Source organism: Hemiscyllium ocellatum, chromosome 6 (assembly GCF_020745735.1).
Source record: "Hemiscyllium ocellatum isolate sHemOce1 chromosome 6, sHemOce1.pat.X.cur, whole genome shotgun sequence".
NCBI classification, from domain to species: domain Eukaryota; kingdom Metazoa; phylum Chordata; class Chondrichthyes; order Orectolobiformes; family Hemiscylliidae; genus Hemiscyllium; species Hemiscyllium ocellatum.
In genome coordinates, this window is record NC_083406.1 from 68,590,769 (window position 1) to 68,610,438 (window position 19,670).

Consider the following 19,670-nt stretch of genomic DNA (forward strand, 5'->3'; position numbering starts at 1 on the left):
AAGAAACGGGAATGTTGTCTATATAGGCTTTAGTAAGGCATTTGATAAGGCACCTCAGGGCAGGCTGGTACAAAAGGTAGAACCTCATAGCATCTGGGGTGTGCTGGCTAGATAGAAATAGAACTGGCTTGGTAATAGAAGACAATGAATAGTGGTGGAAGGGTGCTTTTTGGAATGGAGATCAGTGACTAGTGCTGTTCCACAAGGATCAGTGCTGGGACCTTTGTTGTTTGTAATATATATAAATAATCTGGAGAAAAATGTAGGTGGTCTGACTAGCAAGTTTGCAGATGACACCAAAAGCAGCGGATTGCAGGTAGTGAGGAGGATTGTCAAAAGGACACAGTGGGACACAGCGAGATTACAGAGTTGGGCAGAGAAATGGCAGATGGAGTTTAATCCAGATAAATGTGAGGTAATGCATTTTAGAATATCAAATTCAGATGTGAATTATACAATAAATGGCAGAATCCTTAGGAGCATTCACATACCGAGGGATCTGGATGTACAATGCACAGATCCTTGAAAATGACAACATGGATGGATATGGCGGTCAAGAAGGCATATAGTACCCTTGCCTTCATTGGTCAGGGCATCAAATATACAAGTTGACAAGTTGTATTATAGCTGTATAAAATTTGTTTTAGACCACATTTGTAATATTGTGAACAGTTCTAGTCGCCACACTATCAGAATGATGTGGATGCTTTGGAGAGGGTGCAGAGAAGATTTACAAGGATGTTACCTGGTCTGGAGAATTTTAATTATGAAGAGAGGTTGGATAGACTCGGATTGTTTTCACTGGAAAGACAAAGGCTGAGGAGTGACCTGATAGAGGTCTAAAAAACTATGAGAGACGTAGATAAGGTGGATAGTCAGAGAGACTTTTTCCCACATAGAAAAGTCAACTACAAGAAGACACAGGTTCAAGATGAGAGAGGGAAAATTTAAGGGAGAATTGTGGGGAAAGTTTTTCACAAAGAAGGTGGTGGGTGCCTGGAAAGCAAAGATGGTGTCAGTAAAGACGGGTAGAAGCAGGCACATTAGCAACAAGTAAGGCCTATCTTGATAGACACATGAACGGAGGGCAATAAGTAGTAGGTCCAAATAAGAATTAGGAGTTGGCCCAGGCTTGGTGGAGCAAAGGGACCGTTCCTGAGCTATATTTTTCTTTCTTTATTGAATGATGGACTAGGCTTTTGGGGCCAAATGGTTTCTTCTATTTCATTTGTTCGTATGCTTATTGTGAGTGTGAGCAAACCTTGAAGAACACTGGTCAAGTTTAGTCATGTCTTCACCTGATTTGTAGAAACACACATTTTCCTGGAGCTCAAATGATAGCTGGTTTTCATCCTAGCTTGGGCTACTGGGCCAATTATTGTTCCCACTGCTACCCTGGATATGATCAGCTAATTCAGCACAGGCTAGTAATCATACTCTAATCTGTTTGTCTCAGCAGATCACAAACTGGTTCAATTCTATAACATTGATAATTAGTTATTTTTAAAGATAATTAAAAATAAGAAAGAACATTTAATGACTGTTATGATTGTTTAATGTTTTCTTGAATTAACATGCTATATATGTGAATTTGTTTGCATTTGATGGTTACATCAGCTATTAAGAAAAGAAACAAAAGCAAAAACTCCAGTTCCAATAGTATTTTTTGGGATAAGTGGATGAAAGGATTGCTGCATCTCTGTCATGGACAATGGATTTTCCATTTACAGTTGTAGAAATCGGATATAATGAATCATGTTGCAACATATTCCACTCCCCATCACAAATTTTATTCACCAATCCTTAGCTCCATTTCTGTTCAATTTACCAAATATTTATAAATTATGCTAAATAAAGTCAACATTTTAAAAAAATCTTAAATCTCTAAAGATGGATAAATTTACACATTGGTGATAACAGAATCATTCCACTCCCAGGCATACTCATCTACTAACAGTACTATTTTGGTGCTTTGAAAATCTTCTTTTACACATCATGAATCACTTATGTTTGCACATCACCAGCTACATGTTGCTGCATCTTGGAAGTGTGGATTTCAAATGTTTGGCCATTCTTTAACGTGACAACTGCTTTCTTCCCTAATGACAGATTCAGTTTAAGAGTACTCTTACTTGGCTCCTCTTCAACCAACACCTGAATTAACTGAAATAAACAATTACAAGGTTTAAAGCAAATTAGCTTCTCAAACATTATGGAGATAATTATTAACAATGACATAAGCACCAAATTCGTCAAGGATATTGTGGAACTAGAGAAACAGAGACAGTTAAGACAATAGAAGACTTCAAAAGCCAGGAGAAGAATTTTAAATGTGAAGCACTAGTGGTCAGGGGCCACTGTGGTTCAGGAAGCACTAGTAGATAGAACACAGCAGACAATCAAGCAAAAGGCATGCTGGATGGTAGTGGTGGGGTTGGGAGAGGAGGGGGCTGGTATGGGACTTGGCTCGATCATGTCAAGTACCTTGTTAACCATTGGTCACGTGTGGCCACCTGCTCCACATGTTTCAGGAAGCTACAAGTGTTAGCAGCAAAACGTGTGGGAGCTTGAGCTGCCTGAGGCACGACAGTTCAGAGAGTTCATCTGCTACCTCTACAATCTGTGTTGTGACTCTCCCCTCCTTATATCTAAATCATGGTGTCCACCATTTCTGCTCTGTGCAGGGGGCAAGCATTTTCAAAGAAGGTATTTGCTGCTGCTGGTGTTGTTTCAGTTGTCTCCTGAATCCCCAAAGCCAAGAATGTGTTGAAATACTCCCTGCTTACTTGAATGAGTGCAACTTGGACAGCACTCAAGAAGTGTACACCATCCAGGATAAAGCACCTTTCTTCATTTGCACCACATCCAAAAACAGTCTCTCCTTCCACCACTGTTGCTCAGCAGCTGTAGTATATACCATCTACAGGATGCTCTGCAGAAATTCACCAGAGTTCACTCAACAGCACCTTCCAAACACCTGATCACTACCATCTAGAATGACATGGGCAGCAGATACATTGGAAAACCAACACCTTCAATTTCCACTCCAAGCCACTCACCATCCTGATTCAGAAATATATCACCATTCCTTCAGTGTAGCTGGGTCAAAATCTTGGAATTCCCTCCTTAATGGCATTGTGGGTTTATCTGTTATAGGCAGGATATTATCAAAATGGAGAGGGTTCTGGAAAGATTTACTAGGATGTTGCCAGGAACGAAGGGTTTAAGTTATAAAAAAAAGGCTGGGGCTTTTTAGACTGGAAGCAGAGGAGGTTGAGGGGTGGCCTTATTGAGATTTATAAAATCATGAGGGGCATAGATAAGGTGAATAGCAAAAGTCGTTTCTGTAAGGTGGGGGAGTTCAAAACTAAGGGGCATCTTTTTAAGGTGAAAAGAGAAGATTTAAAATTGACATGTGGGGCAACGTTTTTTACACGGGGAGTGGTTAGTGTGTGAAATGAACTGCTAGAGGAAGTGGTGAATGCAGGTACAGTTACAATGTTTAAAAGACATTTGGATAAGTACACAAATAGGAAATGTTTGGAGGGAATTGGACCAAATGCAGGTTGATTAATTTAATTGACTAGTTGGACCAAAGGATCTGTTTCCATGTGATATGACTCAATGACTGCAGTGGTTTAAGAAGGTAGCTCATCACCATCTTCTTAACAGCAACTAGGGATGGGCTATAAATGCAGGCCCAGCCAGCGACGCCCACACCCTATAAATAGATTTGAAAAAATACTACTGTTCTTGCCACTAATCATTTGCACCAGCTGGACCTACATATGCTTCCCCTGTGTATAGTAAACATTTGCATTCAGGAATTGGAACTGAAGGTGTGTGATGTGCTAGAGAGTACTTTTGAACAAGTTGGAAATCACACATTAAGCAGTGATACCACTTTCTGAGAGATAAGTGTTAAAAACAGCAGCCTGAATGATTATGGCTCTTCATTGTAACTAATCAAAGCCTTCCCAGCTTGTCAATTTGGCTGTAGAAACCTGCTGCTAGGCCAAATACAAGGGTGCAAAACATGTGAACTGGGTTTCAAGTTCAGTTTAGTTCCAAAGGACTAAATTTGTGTGAAATAATGTGGTATTGTCAAAATAGTGAATTGTACACATTTGTTTAGTTATAGCTAAAGTACAGTTTTTGATTCCATTCTAATGTAGCCCCTATAACAATCCTGAATACACAGAATTTGGGTTGAAATAGAGTCGTGGAGATGTACGGCACAAAAACGGACCCTTCAGTCCAACTTGTTCATGCCAACCAGATATCCTAAAGTAATCTAGTCTCATCTGCCAGCACTTGGTCCATATCCCTCTAAACCCTTCCTATTCATATACCCATCCAGATGCCTCTTGTATTTATACTAGCCTCCACCAGTTCCTCTGGCAGCTCATTCCATATACACACCACCCTCTGGAAAAAGTTGCCCCTTCGGTCCCTTTTAAATCTTTCCCCTCTCACCCTAAAACTGTGTCCTCTAGTTCTGGAGTCCCCCACCCCAGGGAAAAGACTTTTCCTATTCACCCTATCCATGCCCCTCATGATTTTATAAACCTCTATAAGATCACCCCTCGGCCTCCGACGCTCCAGGGAAAACAGCCCCAGCTTATTCAGTCTATAGCTCAATCCCTCCAACTCTGGCAACATCCTTGTAAATCTTTTCTCAAACATTTCAAGTTTCACAACATCCTTCTGAGAGCAGGGAGGCCAGAATTGCACACGATGTTGCAAAAGTGGTTTATCCAGTGTCCTGCACAGCCCAACATGATGACCTCCCAACTCTTATAGTCAATGCTCTGATCAATAAAGGAAAGCACACCAAACACCACCTTCACTATCCCATCTGAGTGAGTAATTGATAACTGGGCTGATTGATTTAATTATTTAAAATGTGGATAGTAAACAATTGGTGGACCGTACTTGGTGAGTGATGAGGATGAATAGTGCTAGTCATTTGATTGACTTGACCATGGGTAAACTTTTCCATAGCAAGCTATTTTCAATTAAACATCTGAACAGCGGGTAACACCCTGTTTAAACTATCTGATAAAACAAGCAATCAAAGTCTGAACCAGGAAGTGTAAATTAGAATAATTAATTCAACTTTAAATTAGGTGCACAAAGTGAAATAAGGAGAGGGAAATGTTGGATTAAAGACATGAAAGAGATACAAATAAGAAGTTGAAAATAAATTTTTGACCTTTTTTCATTTTAAAGACAGGTAGGTAAGTAAAGTGTCAAGTGAATTAACTGAATAGGTAATAATTTGAGGGATGGAGTAGAGTGTGGGAAAGTGTGAACTCATTCACTTTGGTAAAAAGAAAACAAAAGCAGCATATTATTTAAATCGCAATAGATTGCAAAACTCAATATGATATAGATGGATCTGATTGTTCTGGTAAATGAAATCACAAAGTGTTAGTCTGCAGGTACAGCAAGTGATTAGGAAGGCAAATGGAATGTTGCCATTCATTGAATTGGGTATAAAAGTTGGGAGGTGGTACTACAGCTTCACATGGCCTAAGGGAAATCACGGTTGAAGAGCTTCTGGGCAGAGGAGATGACCTGGGGTGTGCAGTGAGAGAGGGACTCACTGAAATCCTTGTAGAGGGAGGAAGAGAGCTTCTTCAAGGAAGACATCCTTGCAAGAGGATTCACAGTAGGTTAGAATCTTCTAGGAGAAAGTGAGGACTGCAGATGCTGGAGATCAGTGCTGAAAATGTGTTGCTGGAAAAGTGCAGCAGGTCAGGCAGCATCCAAGGAGCAGGAGAATTGACGTTTCGGGCATGAGCCCTTCTTCAGGAATGTGAAGAAGGGCTCATTCCTGAAACATCGATTCTCCTGCTCCTTGGATGCTGCCTGACCTGCTGCACTTTTCCAGCAACACATTTTCAGCTCTGATCTCCAGCAGCTGCAGTCCTCACTTTCTCCTAAGGGAAATCACAGCTGGAATACTGCGCGTTTGTATCTCTTTAATTAAGAAAGGAGATATTTATATTAGAAGAAGTTTAGAGAAGGTTCTGTGGAATGATTTATGGGATGAAAGAGGTCATTTTTTTAGGCAAAGTTAATTGAGTTGGACCTCCATTTTGGCCTTTATAAGAATGAGAAATTATTGAAACATGCAGGATTGAATCTTACAGGAACCTGGATGATGTAGATGATGGTGAGAAATTTGGAAGAATCATGCAAGAAGTCCAGTGAGGCCTGTCTTGAAATGGGGAAAAGCACGTTAAATCTTTTGCAATTTCCAGGCCTCAAGGTGAGGTACCTTTGTTAATGATCTAATTAACATATCTAGTTTCTAAGCATACTACCCATTGTGTGCAAACTATGTCAAGAATTCTCAGTATGCAAGTCACAGTGAGTACCACTACTGCAAAAAGTAGATTTGAGCACCTATTGAAAGGAATGTAGAACTGCAGATCGGAGGGGAGTGGGGATAACAATTGTAAAGGGTGGTATTTATTTGTCGGGGGTGGGGGGTGGATATGGTAAAGGATGAATGGGAATAGGGTAATGCAGGAGGGGTGTTTTTCCACAGTCAAGAGCACCCGAACTTCAATGGGGAGGGCATACAATGTATGACCACACCAGTTAGTCACCTGATAAGTAGAGTCTGGTGGTGGAGGGGGCTTTGGGGGTTGTGGCTGTGGCTGGTGAAAGTTGGCAGATGTAGGCTCATGTAGATAGGTTGGTTGGGTCCTGTGAAGCCAATGGGGTTATGGGAAAGGCTGTCAGGAAGGGAATCTGGATGTCCAGGGCTTCAATGACACAAAGATGTGGAGGCTGGATCGATTGGCTGATGAGCATTCACTGGCACCTTCCATTGTGCTGGAAATCAGAACTGTACAACAGGACAGAAAATGGCTACGCCACTCAGCAAGAGTGAGGTAAGTATCTGAAACCTGTGTGGATGTGAGGTTAGACTTCATGCTGGGAGAGTTACATTCAGGGCTAGACAGAGAATCACATACAGCAGACGTACCGCGAAACTATTTAGGAAAACATGAGACTTCATGGTCAGTGCAATGTCACCTGACCTACCAATGTGCCCTCAAAAATATTTTCCTCCCATTGTCTCAGTATGGTCCCATATTCCACAGCTGAGATGGAGGAAGCTTGCTCAGTAGTGGAGTCTGTTGGCATTGGAGGTTAGCCCAGATGACATGGGAGTTCCTCGGCTAGAACTTCCAAGGATCCGAGGGGGACAGGTGGTGTGGATGTGAAGGGCTCGACCACTTCTGGAGTATCATGGAAGGAGAATTCTGAGGGGCCTGAGTGGGCTTCCTCCTCCGATTGGTGCTTCTTGGCATCTCCCTGTCTCTTTATAAGGAAGGGTATCTGGAATGTTATCAAAGTTCTCTGCCTTCCTGTCACCATGCCATTGGTCATGAGGACCTGTGCTGGGCTGATGCAAGGCTGTGCTTATCCTGAGGGTGTTGGTCTTGCCTCTCCATGGCAATGTATTCACGGAGGCAAATGGCTACTTGAGGCACTTGTGTCAGCATAGTATAGCTGCACCCCTGCAATCTTTGGGCTATGAGGGCCATTGTATTCCTGCTGTACCTATTCCTCCCAAAGCATGCAGACAAAGTCCCTGATTATTGCCACTACACAGTCATCTCCAGCCTGGAGATGAATAGGTGCTTGGTCTCTGGTAGGTATCTGAGTACCAGCAGCCTGTGGGATTTCTTCTTTGGCCAGCCGTAGAGATGTTGCAGTGAAGTGTTCACTAAGTTGTACTTACAAGCATTCTAAACCTGACTTTCCTGCTGAACAGTCAGTATCTGAGCTGTAAAGGCAATGGGGAGGGAAGGGGTTTGAGCAAAGGATGTCTCCTCTGAGCCCTATGGATTCTCTTCCTCAGAAATCAAGGAGGTGCATTAAGGCAGAGCAGCCCTTTTCTTCAAAGGGGCCAGGCACAAATGGCACTGACGGTGGGGTTAGGGTGAGACAAAAAAAAACTTGCAGATGCTGAAATTCAAAGTCAACACGTAGGAGGCTGGAAGAACACAGCAAGCATCAGGAGGTGGAGAAGTCAACATTTTGTGGGGGTATAACTCAGTGGTAGAGCATTTGACTGCAGATCAAGAGGTTCCCCAGTTCAAATCCAGGTGCCCCCTGCTTTTGAAATACTACGTTTTGTGGCTAATATTGTCTCTAACTTTGTCTCCTAAGTGGGGTTAGGGTGGCAGCTGTAGTAGAACTTACTCGATTCGCGGAACAGGAATATCTTGGTATCCCAAGAGCAGTCCCAATCTTCTTCTCTGATGGACAGGATTCTCTCCCTATAGTGGGTAACAGCTTCCCTCCATGTGTCCTGACTTCTGAGTACATATCTGTGCCATTACCAAGACTGCCTATTTTCACACCCATACAATCATCGGCTCTGCTTCTGCCTCAGCGCCTCTGTTGCTGAAACCCTCAGGCATGCCCCTTGCTCATTCTTTTTTTTCAAATCCTCCAGTCCCGTAACCACCTGAGGTATGCACACTTCTCTAATTCAAGCCTTTTGAGCAGTTTCTAACTTGCTCTATTTTAGATCCCTAAACTTTGAGCTGCCTGGGTTACAAGCTCTGGAATTGCTTCCCTAAACCATTTCTCCTCTCTATTCCTCCTTTTTCTTTAAGACAGCCTTTAAAGTCTATCTCATTTACGTTGGCCATTTGACTTAACATCAAATTATATGACTGAGTAGCAAATTTTGCTTTTATAAGCAATAAAAGCAGAAATTGCTGGAAAAGCTCAGCAGGTCTGGCAGCACCTATGGAGAGAAATCCGAATTAATGTTTCAGGTCCAGTAATCCTCCTCAGAACTGATGGTAGTTATGAAGAATCGATTTTTATGCAGGAGATGGGGTGGGTGGAGGGATGCAGACTAAATGATACGTGGGGATACACCCAGAGAGAGAGAAGTACAGTTGGACAGACAAATGAGTGGAGAATGAATAAGTGTTAATCAGGATTTTTTGTGGCTAACGATGGATTGTATGAATTAACAGACTATGTAATAACAAGGCCTGGTGTATGGGGATTGGACTAAGTTCATGGAAGAAGGTTCTGCCAGCCCTAAAATTGTTGAGTCCAGAAGGCTGTAGAGTTCCCAAGCTGAAAATGAGGTGATATTTTTCCAACTTGCACTGAGCTTCGCTGGAGCGTTGCAGCAAGCCTAAGAATGAGATATTGGTCAGGGTGGTGTTTTAAAATGACAGGCGACTGGAAGCTCAGGGTCATTTGTGCAGACAGAATGTAGGTGTTCTGTGAAAGCGGTCACCCAGTCTCTGCTTTATTTTCCCAGTGTAGAGGAGACCACATTGTGAGCAGCGAATGTAGTGACTGGATTGAGTGAGTGCAAGTAAAGCTCTGCTTCACCTGTAAGGTGTTGTTTGGAGCCTGGGATACTGAAGAGGGAGGAAGTAAATGAGCAGGTGCTACATATTCTGTGGTTGCAGGGGAAGGTGCTGTGAGGCTGTGGGAGGGGAGTGTTGGGAGTAAAGGAGAGGTAGACCATAGTGTCCCAGAGCGAATGGTCCTTGCAAAAGGCTGACAAGGGAGGGGAGGGGAATATATGTCTGGTTGTGAAATCCTGCTGAAGGTGGCAGAAATAGCAGCTAAATGTGGATGCTAGTGGGATGGTATGGGAGGACAAGGGGACCCCTATCATAGTTGCGGAAGAGAAGAGAGGGAATGAGGGCTGAAGTGCAGGAGATGAGTCAGACGCTGTTGGGGAATCTGTTGAGGAAAAAAGTGGACATTTCGGTGACTTCCTTGTCGAAATTGGCTTGGTCAGAACAGGTGGAATAGAGGAACTGGGAGAATGGAATCTTTACAAGAAGCAGGATGTGTGGATTTATGGTGAAGGTAACTATGGGAGTCAGTGGGTTTACTACTTTAAAGCTCCCATGAAGTGCTTTGGACTAAAAGTGCGAGATAAATACATACTGTAGTTCTGGTTGTTGAAAGGATACTTCAATTTGGAGTTCTGTGGCAAATTTAGTCTGTCTTAATGACATAATTACAGGAATATCATGCTGTTCAATGGAGAGCTGGTAGTGAAAGTGTTTTTACAAGCAGATAAATGAGAGGCAGCTACTGTCAGATTTCCATGTTCAATTGTACGTTGTGCTTGTTGGAAGCTACTAGCTGATTAGCCTGTGAAAATATTACTGAGAGCTAGTAGTCTCAATTACTTTTACAGCAAAATTCAAATCTTATTAATTAGACAGCAGGGTCAGCTTACCTTGTTGCCAGTCAATGTATCTACTTTAAAGCCCAAAGGTTTGATGGTGATATTTTGCAGATTAAGGTCTTTGTCACCTGTTTTTTCAGACTTTACATTAAGAGACTCTGATGGTACTGAATACTTTTTGAGAACTGATTCTAAGTCTGGTTCCTGAATTGAATCATGTGAGAGTTGGCCCACGTTTTCTAATACTGATTTTTCCATTTCCTCTTCCATGTAGGACTGAAGTACATGAGTTAAATACTCAGAAATTAGAAGGTTCACCAAGTGCCAAGATCCTATTGTATAACAAACGAAAGGCGAATCATTGATAACACAGAACTTGAGTATTGTTGAAGAAAGAGACGGTTTTTCGACTTACACTCATCAGGTCAATTCACAAAAATACCAATATGGAAAACTAACATTGTCCAGCAAATGTTGCAAGAGGTAAGGTACTAACTGTACTCAACTACCCTGCACTTGCAAATCTCGCAATTTAACTGTCCAACATAAGATGTAGTTCTGCAATCGGATAACAGATGCTGGATAATTCTGAGTTTGAAAAGAATTATGCTGACAACCAATTTGAGGTTGTCACTTCCATTCACAGTGTAGTGTTTCTGCATGAACTAGAAGCTACACATAAGAAGTCACGGGGCCTTTTTTATTGCAGACAGAAAAGCAGGTAAGCACACTAAGCCGGTTTCATCTCAATAAAATAGGTGATGGCCATTCATCAACTCATTTCCAAGGCAATGTTCTGGCCAATCAAAGTTAACCTGCCTAGTTGAAAAATCTAAATAAATCCTGGCAATTACTATTCACTGTTACATTCTCCAAGGCAACACCTCTACTAATCAGAGTCCATTTGCTGACCATCAGCACTCCCATCTCATAAAATGTAAATGTTAATTTTCCATTTTATTGATATGCTTGTGAATGGTCATTTAAAAGTATGAGATGAAAATCTTTGACTAAATAAAATATTTTCAACGATATTAAATTAAAGGACTAATAAAGTATTACAATCTTTACAAATTACTCACATTCCATCATAAATGAATTATAAATCAATCCCTTATGTTTAAATAGAGTAGATTAAGCTCTTTCGAACAACAAATATTCAAATTTCAAAGCAAGTCGTAGAGTCATACAGTCATCGAGAGGTACTGCATGGAAACAGACCCTTTGGTCCAACCTGTCCACGCCAACCAGATATCCCAACCCAATCTAGTCCCACCTGCCAGCACCCGGCCCATATCCCTCCAAACCCTTCCTATTCATATACCCATCCAAATGCCTTTTAAATGTTGCAATTGTACCAGCCTCCACAACTTCCTCTGGCAGCTCATTCCAAAAACGTACCACCCTCTTCGTGACAACATTGCCCCTTAGGTCCCTTTTATATCTTTCCCCTCTCACCCTAAACCTATGCCCTCTAGTTCTGAACTCCCCCACACCAGGGAAAAGACTTTGTCTATTTATCCTATCCATGCCCCTCATAATTTTGTAAACCTCTATAAGGACGCCCCTCAGCCTATGACGCTCCAGGGAAAACAGCCCCACCCTGTTCAGCCTCTCCCCATAGCTCATCCTCCAACCCTGGCAACATTCTTGTAAATCTTTTCTGAATCCTTTCAAGTTTCACAACATCCTTTCAATAGGAAGGAGACCAGAATCACATGCAATATTCCAACAGTGGCCTAACCAATGTCCTGTACAGCCACAACATGACCTCCCAACTCCTGTACTCAATACTCTGACCAATAAAAGAAAGCATACCAAACACCTTCTTCACTATCCTATCTACCTGCAACCCCACTTTCAAGGAGCTATGAACCTACACTCGAAGGTCTCTTTGTTCAGCAATACTCACTAGGACCTTACCATTAAGTGTATAAGTCCTGCTAAGATTTGCTTTTCCAAAATGCAGCATCTCTCATTTATCTGAATTAAACTCCAACTGCCACTTCTCAGCCTATTGGCCCATCTGGTCCAGATCCTGTTGTAATATGAGGTAACCTTCTTCACGGTCCACTACATCTCCAATTTTAGTGTCATCTGCAAACTTACTAACCTTGCCTCTTATGCTCACATCCAAATTATTTATATAAATGACAAAAAGTAGATGACCTAGCACTGATCCTTGTGGCACTCCACTGGTCACAGGACTCCAGTCTGAAAAACAACCCTCCACAATTACCCTCTGACTTCTACCTTTGAGCTACTTCTGTATCCAAATGGCTAGTTCTCCCTTTATTCCTTGAGATTCCTTGTTAATCAGTCTCCCATGGGGAACCATTTCGAACGCTTTACTGAAGTCCATAAAGATCACATCTACTGCTCTGCCCTCATCAATCCTCTTTGTTACTACTTCAAAAACTCAATCAAGTTTATGAGACATGATTTCCCACGCACAAAGCCATGCTGACTATCCCTAATCAGCCCTTGCCTTTCCAAATACATGTACATCCTGTCCCTCAGGATTCCCTCCAACAACTTGCCCACCATCGACGTCAGGCTCACTGGTCTATAGTTCCCTGGCTTGTCCTTACCACCCTTCTTAAACAATGGCACCACGTTTGCCAACCTCCAGTCTTCTGGCCCCTCACCTGTGACTATAGATGATACAAATATCTCAGCAAGAGGCCCAGCAATCACTTCCCTACCTTCCCACAGAGTTCTAGGGTACATCTGATCTGGTTCTGGGGATTTATCCACCTCTATGCGTTTCAAGACATCCAGCATTTCCTCCTCTCTAATATGGATATTTTGAAAGGTTTCACCATCTATTTCACTACTTTCTCTGTCTTCCATATCCTTTTCCACAGTAAATACTGATGCAAAATACTCGTTTAGTATCTCCCCCATTTTCTGCGGCTCCACACAAAGGCCGCCTTGCTGAAGTCCTTGATTTGTTGCTAGGAGATTTTATAACTTTACATTTAATTTTAAAATTGCATTTATGTATTATTTGTCTTTGTTAATGTGCAGTCAATAGATAAGTTATCTATGATCATTTACTTTTTCCTTTTAAGAATACCATACCACTTTATAAATCTATACATCTGAATTGGTAGTGTTCTTTATTTATCTGAACTGGCACCACAGTTTAAGACTTAACAGTTAATGGGACACAAATTTCATTTCAAGGACCCTTTCCAACAACATAGGTTCGTTATATGTTTATACATACAAGCTGAGATGATGATATGTCTCATTTTTACACTGCATTTGTTAAAGAAAGTTTAGTTTTGACAAAAAACTGTTCCTTCCACAAAGTTGTTCATAGAAGTCAAACGATGCAATTCAAAAAGCATGACACTGAAATTCAAAACAAAAACAGGAAATTCTGGAAATATTCAACAGGTAATGGATGCATGTGTGGACTGAGGCAGTTCATACTTTAGGCCTGTGAACTTTCATTGGAACTCAAGAGTTGGGTGTAATAGGCTTTCAGCAAAAAGTGGTTGGAACATGGGTAAAAGGAAGGATGGTAATTGAGTGAAAGGCAGGAGAGTGAATGACAGAAGAGTTGGTCTTGGAGAAAGTGAGGACTGCAGATGCTGGAGATCAGAGTCGAGAGTGGGATGCTGGAAGAGCACAGCAGGTCAGGCAGCATCCAAGGATCAGGAGAATCGATGTTTCAGGCATAAGCCCATCATCAGGTCTCGCAGACCCAAAGGAAATAGTGTTGGAGTAAGAACATAAACAATAGATGTGTCTAGAAAGAGTGTGCTGCTGGCTGAAAGTGCAAAAAACAATTAAAATAAGTAGAGACAAGGAAACAAATGCTGAACCTGTTGAGTGTTTCCAGCATTTTCTGCTTTAATTAAATAGCGTTAATCTGTTTTCTTAGCAGCCCAGATTGGATGTGTATGACACTAACTTGAGATACAGTTGCAAATATTATACATGCGCTATGTCTTTCTCACTCTCAAACTGGCAAAATAATATGTAGCAAAATTACATTGAACTTTAAAACTATTTTTAACCATCATTAAACATACTAATCAGGGTGGCACAATGGCTTAGTGGTTAGTACTGCTGCCTCAGAGTGCCTGGGACCTGGGTTTGAATCCAGCCTTGTTTGACTGTCTGTGTGGAGTTTGCACATTCTCCCCGTGTATGCTGGGTTTCCTCTAGGTGCTCTGGTTTCCTCCCACCGTCAAAAGATGCACAGGTTAGATGAATTGGCCATGCTAAATTACCCACAGTGTTCAGGGATGTGTAGGTTAGGTGCATTAGTCAGGGGAAATGTAGAGCAATTGGATAGGAGTAATGGGTTTGGGTGGGATACTCTTCAGAGGGTCAGTGTGGACTTGTTAGGCCAAATGGCTGTTTTCACACTGTAGCGATTCTAAAATAATCTACCAGGATAATCAACCAAAAGATAAAGCAGACTTTAGCAGCGTTATCCACACTGTCTGCAATCTAACGTGGTATTGAGTAATACACAGTGTGATCACTGAAGTACCATTTCCCGATAGGTGCTTACCCCCAATTTATGTCATTTTGAGATGGACAATAACCATGAAGAGGACTGATTTTTAACACTTACCTGGGAAGCTTGTCAGCAGGGCCATAGCCTACTGTACTTCATCAACCATGGAATCCAGGATGACATTGCCAGTGACACATAGTTAAGAAACGTGAGACTAGGGGGAGTTGGGACCAGCAGGCAGACCATTGCCAACAAGTGGAATGGGGATGCAGTGTTGTTTTAGTAGCATCAGTACAGGGTAGGGGGTGGCAATCATTGCAGCTGACTGCCTCTCCAGGAGCCTGAAAGTACGCATCATGGAGTGAACCCACCCACAAATCACTAGGAGACTGCCAGGGTAACCAAGCTAATTCCCCATGATATGTCAGACCCTCCCAACATGGACAAAATGCCTGCAGGGATACTACTTAAGTCAATGGCTGCTCACTGAACGCCCAATATTTTCCCTAATCATGTTGCCAGGCTTGACACCTTTCAGCAATGGGATTTTTAAAAATCAGTCCCAAATAATCAAAGTTAAAAATCACACAACACCAGGTTATAGTCCACCAGGTTTATTTGGAAGCACTAGCTTTCAGAGCACTGCTCCTTCATTAGGTGGTCGTGGGGTACTCTGGTGTTGTATAATTTTTTAACTTTGTACACCCCAGTCCGACACTGGCACCTTCAAATCATTCCAAATAATCAAGAAATCTATGCTCTTTTAAATCAATTCACCAGTGTCAGTACTTGTGAAAAAAATGAATATGTTGCAATTATTTATTTAAGATTCACGTCTTACCAAATGATTCTGCATTTGACAGTGTTAAAGCACGACTTATTGCAGACAGGAAGTAGTTCCATCTCAACTGGAAATTTGCAGCTAGTTGTGTGAACTCTTCTCCCCTGAAGTTGCTGGGCTGAAAAAAATCAAATGTTTGTGTCTTTGTTGCACAGATTCTTGATGAAGAGATACTTTTCATTTTAAAATTAGATGATGATATTGATGATTTGCATGGAGAAAGCAATTTTACATGTATGGCATCCTCTGCGCGTTAGAAATAATATGGAAGGTCCATCAGTGTGTTCTGCTTGGTAAGATTTCCTTTTGTTGTTTGGTGAATGTTTTCCAAACATCTTAACAATAGATTTCAAGTTTAAACTTTATGCAGTCTTTAAGAGCTAAAGTAATTTTGTAACAAAGATTTTTGGCGGGAATATTACCTGTTTCAAAAAGTACATAGTGACAGAGGTGGCTGGAACAGGGCCAGGAAATCACAGGAGATGGCATGTGGACAGATCCCCTTCGTCGTCATCATTACTTGGAGAAATGCATTTGTGTGCCATATACTTGGACTTGCAATAGTCATGACATTTCTGATGTTGTTGCTGTTTTAATCTTATGCAGTAGCCATTAAACTTATCACATGAAACATGGCATTAGAGCTGTGCAGCTGAATTTTGGAACTTTAAGATATCCAGTTACTGCAAGAAAGAATTCAAATAGCAGTCTGTAACTTTGAACTACTTGGTGAGTCAGAATATCTGTGAGTTCTCCAGTCCCTTGTACAGAACACAATGTGGGACAGAATTGCAATTTCTTCTAGTTTCCATGGCAAGATTATGAGCTAACTACAGAATTAAACAAACCCTGAATGAATAATTGTAGCAATGCTATTATCAGTGCTGGGGAAAGGGTCCCACAAGCTGTATAGCATCCTAGGTCATACCAAGGAGCAGCAAAGACAAAATGGAGAAATTTTGAAGGTCTTGAAGACACATTTTTGTTTCTCTACTAATGTTTCATATGAATGGTATGTGTTGAACATCAGAGCTCTGGGGCAAGGGAGAATATTGATCAGTATGAGATAGCACTGAAATATGTAGCTGAATTCCAGCCTTGGGCAGCTGTCTCTGTGGAGTTTTCACATTCTCCCTGTGTCTGCGTGGGTTTCCTCCGGGTGCTCTGGTTTCCTCCCACAGTCCAACAATGTGTAGGTCAGGTGAATTGGCCATGCTAAATTGCCCACAGTGTTACGTATGTTAGTCAGAGGGAAATGGGACTGGGTGGGTTACTCTTCAGAGGGTCAGTGGGGACTTGTTAGGCCGAAGGGCCTTTTCCACACTGTAGGGAATCTAATCTAATCTAAATTAATCCTGTGAAATAGGACAATGGAAAGTTGATCTGATCAGAAATAGTATTCCTTCAGGAGTAAAAGATCCAATTGTGAGAGCATACCTCCTAAGACAGTAGTACTGAAGTTCTGAGGTTGTCTATCATCAGTATTAACGGAAGAATGCACGAAGCTTTGCATTATGCTGAGCTCCAGTCCAGGACTAACCAGAACAACAAGTTGGAAAAAAGAAAAATATATTTGCATGAAGGTCAGCAGAATGATAAAGATCAGCGTAAGTAGTAAACCGAATATAAATACAGTATTGTGAAGGACACCACATCAAATAAAAGGAAGTATATCCAGCTGCAAGAAAATGAATTACTTTGTACACAGATGTTTGTCTGGAAAGAAACAAAGAAAGGCCATAAAATGGCTGTGTGAGTGATGTCAGATAATTTTTCTAACGAATCACTGTACACCATATCAGATCTAAAGGTATTAAATGGTTTGTGGCTATTAGATGACAACAGAAGGAGAATACCAAGAGAATCTGAAGTGACAGATAGACATCAGTATTCCATGCAACATTATGATCTTTGCAGATCTGTACAGAGTGGCTCAAGACAGTGACCAGAAAATTAAACGCTTGTAGGTAAAATTAATACTTTATGATGATCAATATCTGTTCCAAGAGAGCAAATAAAGCTGAGAACCTAATCCAAGAATTAAGAACAACAGTTCCGAACAATAAACCAAAATCCACTCATCTCAACTGAATTAATTATTGGGTTTAGACTGCTTATCCTAACAAAGAGATTTGCAGTGTGTATGGAGGTGTGGTGGAAGCGGCCATCTCGAATGATGATCAGAAACTAATGTGACTATTAGAGAGTACTCATCAGATGATCCTGAAGCTGAACTAGAGAAAGGATTTCCTGAATTCAAGTACATAGGTCGTTTACTAACAGCAAGGGGACTCCACCCAGATCCTGACATGGTGGAGAGCAAAGGTGTAGCAAACAACAAATATGAAAGCAACTCAACAATTTGATAGATCTATAAACTAGCTAAGAATATTCTTGTCTAATTTGTCAAATGAGTGTAAACCTCTAGACAAGCTCATTGCTATGGAATACCAGAGAACCAGAAGCATTTTTCACCAGAATCAAACAACTGGTGACAACAATGCCAATGCTGCAGTACAATGATGTCAGTTATAAAGTCACCTTGCAGTGTGGTGCCACCTAGGCAGGATTTGGAGCAATTCTTATACAACAAAGAAAACCAGTTTGTTAATATAATCTGCAGCTCAACTGTCAGACTCAAAATGTGGAGTTTAAAATCTACTCCATAGTTTGAATGTATTATTAGAGTTAGACCTTGTTTATATTGTTTTTAAATAGAGATTAAAAGTATAGATTTGAGAGGAAAGTGTCATTAAAAAAAAGTCAAAGCAAAATACAAGTGTTTAGATATGCAGCACTGAATATTTGGATGAAATTGTATGGGCATACAATTTAAAAATATTTATTAATAGCACTAGCCATAATTCACAATATATTAAGCTTGACATGTGGATGACTAAGTGCTCAGATTTAAGGGACACAATAAATTTGAACCTTCAACATGCAGTGTAACATAAGCATTGTAATTACAATATTATTTTCAGTAAATATCTTACCTGAAATACAAAGAGATGCACAAGAGTTGACACACACTGAAAGTAAGCTCTAATATCTGCTGCAGTATCTAGCAAAGCTAGCAAACTATCAAAACCTGCAATAAAAATAAATCATACTAGGGCATTAATATCTACATTCTGTTTTCAGTGGTTCTGCAATTATTATCTCCATATCGCAAGTTGGTAACCATAATAAAGGCAATGTTTTAAACATTCTTCAATTACTGGCAGACAGAATAAAAATATCCATTTTACAAAATATATCAAGATGTTACATTTATTCAACATTTTTTATACTTTGTAGAGATTATGTTAAATCACATCCAACTATTGCTCCCATGTTTCTTTGAACAATTTGGAGAAAACTCTTACACTTATAGAGTTTTGGAGGCATAGAGATTGTCAACATAGAAACAGACCCTTTGGTCCAACTCGTCCATGCTGACCAGATTTCCTGAATAAATCTAGTTCCATTTGCCAAAATGTGACTCATATCTCTCTCAACCCTCCCTTTTCATATACCCATCCAGATGCCTTTTACATGTTATAAATATACCAGCCTCCACCACTTCTCTGGCAGCTCATTCGATATCTGGACCACCCTTTATGTGGAAAAAGTTCCGCCTTAGGTCCCTTTTAAATCATTCTCCTCTCACCTTAAACCTATGCCCTCTAATTTTGGACTCCTCAACCCAGGGAAAAGACTGTCCATTTACCCTATCCATGCCCCTCATGATTTTATAAACCTCTATAAGGTCACTGCTCAGCCTCCGATGCTCCAGGAAAAATAGCTCCAGTCTATTAAGCCTCTCCCTACAGGTTAACCCCTCCAATTCTGGTAACATCTATATAAATCTTTTCTGAACCCGTTCAAGTTTCATGACATTCTTCCTATAGCAGGGAGACCAGAACTACACATGTCTACCAAAAGTGGCCTAACCAGTAACCTGTATAGCCACAACATGACCTCCCAACCCCTACACTCAATGCATGACCAATAAAGGCAAGTATTCTCACTATTCCTCACTATTCTATCTATCTGCAACTCCACTTTCAAGGAACTATGAACCTGCACTCTAAGGTCTTTTTGTTCAGCAACACTCCCCAGGACCTTACCATTAAGTGTCTTAGTCCTGCCCTGATTTG

At 41.0% G+C, this 19,670-nt stretch overlaps 1 protein-coding gene across 1 annotated transcript in view; it reads right to left on the reverse strand.

The window, feature by feature from the left end:
* Positions 1–2,004: 2,004 nt before the first annotated feature.
* Positions 2,005–19,670, reverse strand: part of LOC132816932 (DNA-binding protein RFX8-like) — a 93,734-nt gene continuing 76,068 nt past the window's right edge. Inside the window, exons 12-15 of the mRNA XM_060826956.1 lie at positions 18,525–18,619; positions 15,529–15,646; positions 10,259–10,539; positions 2,005–2,163 (exon numbers count right to left, since the gene is read on the reverse strand). Coding sequence (XP_060682939.1) covers positions 2,005–2,163; positions 10,259–10,539; positions 15,529–15,646; positions 18,525–18,619 — 653 coding nt within the window. The remainder of the gene's footprint in view (positions 2,164–10,258; positions 10,540–15,528; positions 15,647–18,524; positions 18,620–19,670) is intronic.